The sequence below is a fragment of the Poecilia reticulata genome, linkage group LG12 (genome assembly GCF_000633615.1).
Source record: "Poecilia reticulata strain Guanapo linkage group LG12, Guppy_female_1.0+MT, whole genome shotgun sequence".
Lineage (NCBI taxonomy): Eukaryota > Metazoa > Chordata > Actinopteri > Cyprinodontiformes > Poeciliidae > Poecilia > Poecilia reticulata.
In genome coordinates, this window is record NC_024342.1 from 14,606,834 (window position 1) to 14,610,001 (window position 3,168).

Below are 3,168 nucleotides of genomic sequence, written 5' to 3' on the forward strand. Positions count from 1 at the left end.
GGTGGCAGAAAGCAGACTGGGTTTTTCGTCTGATACCCCTGCTCACTGGCAGAGCCAGAGGTGCCTACGTACATATGAACATTGATGACTCATTAGATTATGATAAAGTCAAATCTGCCATTCTGTTAAAGTATGACATTAACCCTGAATCCTATAGACAAAAATTTAGGTCTTTGGAGGTCAAGCCAGATGAAAGTCCTCGTGAGTTATATGCGAGGCTGAAGGAACTCTATGGGAAATGGATTCAGCCAAGGGGTAAAACCGTCCATGATATTAGTGAAATGATAATCTTGGAGCAGTTTCTGAGGATGTTGTCTCCGGAGCTCCAGGTTTGGATCCGAGAGCATAATCCTGAATCAGCAATGAGAGCGGCCGAAATGGCGGATGTCTTTGTGGCTGCAAGAAGGAAGGGACAAGCCTGGAGTCATAATATGTGGAAAACCCCACGAGACGTCCGGAGTATCCCCCAGCATCATCTGGAGGCGGCAAACATGACTGCTAGTAAGCCCCAGCAACTGCAGGATCATCCCTCCACTAACCTTTCAAAGATCTCTGGTAAGAGGATTGTCTGTTACCTATGTGGATTAGAAGACCATACCAAGCCTAGGTGTCCAAGAAATTCAACTAAAATGGTCCAAATGTGTTCTGGCCCTCGGGCTAAAGTTAATGCAGACCTGCAGGGAGACAAGACAGTCAAAATGAGCCGAGTTGAAGTGGATGGGATTGAACTCCTGGCCCTTCTGGATTCAGGGAGTTCGCGGTCGCTTGTTCATGCAGATTTTGCTCCACCGAATGTTCAGATACAGGACACAATTTCAATCTGCTGTGTCCATGGAGATGAGAAAAGTTATCCAACAACTGACATACACATTAAGGTTAAAGACCAAATGTATCTAATGAATGTGGGTGTGGTTGACGGCTTGCCTTATTCTGTCGTGCTCGGGCGTGACTTTCCCGTACTGTTTGCTCTGTTGGAGGCTGATCAGATTCAGGAGACTAACTTAGTTGTTACCAGAGCCCAGGCTAAGCGAACCGACACCCACACAGACATGCTGAGTGCCCTGCCCTTTTTCAATGAGGAGTTGGAAACTACTGCAGAAAAACCACGGAAGACCCGCAGACAAAAGAGGCRGGAGAGACTTCAATTTTCATTGGGGGATACACCAATGGCTACTGAACCAGCATTGCCACCATGTGGGTTTGATATTCCACGTGATATTGGTGAACTCCAGAAGGCTGATCAGTCTCTGTCACCTCTTTTCCAGATGGTAAAGTTACAGAAACCTGGAGTGGAGCTGGATTATAAGGATATGGAGTACATCGTGCAAAATGACATACTCTATCACCAGCAGGGGTCAGTGTTGCAGCTAGTGGTTCCCCAACAGGTGAGAAGTGYCATCATCACCTTGGGGCATTCGAYTCCCTGGGCTGGCCACCTGGGTAAGCACAAAACCACAGCTCGCATAAAATACCAATTTTACTGGCCGAGTCTAAGTAAAGATGTAGCTCAATTTTGCAAGAGTTGTCCAGAGTGTCAGAAGACCTCTGTTAAAATYCCTCCCAGAGCTCCACTCCAGCCCCTCCCAATCAWTGGTGTCCCTTTTGAGCGTCTAGGAATGGACATTGTAGGGCCTGTGGAGAGGAGTCCAGCGGGTAATCGCTACATGCTGGTCGTAACAGATTATGCAACAAAATACCCTRAAGTKTTTCCTTTAAAATCTATAAAGGCCAGACCCATTGCATCTTGCCTTGTGCAGTTATTTTCAAGGGTTGGGTTTCCTCGAGAAATACTAACAGACCAAGGAACAAATTTTATGTCCACTCTATTGAAACAAGTATAYCAACTGTTGGGCATCCGGAGTCTGAGGMCTTCCCCATACCATCCTCAAACTGAKGGGCTAACAGAACGCTTTAACYAAACTCTGAAACAAATGCTCAGAAAGTTTGTCAATGACCGGGGTACAGATTGGGATCAGTKGCTGCCATATCTTCTTTTTGCCTATAGGGAAGTKCCCCAAGCCTCCACTGGTTTCTCTCCCTTTGAGTTATTGTATGGCTATGATGTTCGTGGCCCTCTCTCTCTGTTAAGAGAGATTTGGGAGGGGGAGAAGACTATGGCAGGACCCAATAACATTTTGTCTTATGTTATTCAGATGAGAGAGCGGTTGGAGAAAATGAGTGAGCTGGCCCAATCACACATGTCAAAGGCTCAGCAGCAGCAGAAGACATGGTATGATAAAGTTGCTCGGCATCGCTCATTTGAGCCAGGACAAAAAGTACTTGTACTCCTTCCCAGTGATGCCAGCAAACTGTTGGCTAAGTGGCAAGGGCCATATGAAGTTATGAGGAAAATGGGGCCAACCACTTATGAAGTATCCACCCCAGGACAGTTGCGGCCCAGCAGGGTTTTGCATATAAACTTGCTAAAGGAGTGGGTGCAGCGGGTTGAACACAAAGCAGATGCACTGCTCATACGGAGGGTGGCGGAAGAGGATGAAGTGGACGAGCAATATTTGCCAACTTCTACCTCTCTAGATTTGGATCTTGGCCATCTACCCCGGGACAAGCAGCAACAGGTGAGAGAACTCTGTAACTCTGCAGTGTTTACCAGAACCCAGGAAGAACAAGTGTGGTGGAACATGACATTGTAGTACGACAAGGTGCTACTGTAAGGCAATTAAGCTATAGAATTCCAGAGCGCCTGTTATCTTCATTAAAGACTGAAGTTGACATGATGCTACGATTAAAGATCATTGAAACATCTAAAAGTGAATGGTGTAATCCAGTGGTGTTGGTGCCTAAGAAGGATGGAAGCATTAGGTTCTGTATTGATTTCAGATACCTAAATTCTATATCTTTGTTTGACTCCTCCTGGGAAAAGCGAACTACTTGACTACTGTGGACCGGTGTAAGGGCTATTGGCAGGTCCCCCTCACTAAACGGTCCAGAGAATACACTGCCTTCAGGACTCCATGGGGTCTGTTCCATTTTACAGTCTTACCATTTGGGTTACATGGAGCTCCAGCCACTTTTCAACAGCTAATGGACCAAGTATTGCATAACTGCTCTGATTTTGCTGCTGCTTACTTGGATGATATTGTCATTCATAGTACTACCTGGGAGGAACATCTGGAACATCTGCGCCTTGTCATGGGTTCTCTTCAAGCA

At 46.3% G+C, this 3,168-nt stretch overlaps 2 protein-coding genes across 3 annotated transcripts in view; one reads left to right on the forward strand and one right to left on the reverse strand.

Moving 5' to 3' along the window:
* Positions 1-3,168, reverse strand: part of rabgap1 (RAB GTPase activating protein 1) — a 76,117-nt gene that overhangs the window by 18,697 nt on the left and 54,252 nt on the right. The gene's annotated exons all lie outside the window — the stretch shown is intronic.
* On the forward strand, positions 12-3,159 carry LOC103473638 (uncharacterized). Its single transcript, XM_008424025.2, has 2 exons — positions 12-1,385; positions 2,154-3,159. The coding sequence occupies exons 1-2, from the start codon at positions 75-77 to the stop codon at positions 2,649-2,651; spliced, it is 1,809 nt and encodes a 602-aa protein (XP_008422247.1). The 5' UTR covers positions 12-74; the 3' UTR covers positions 2,652-3,159.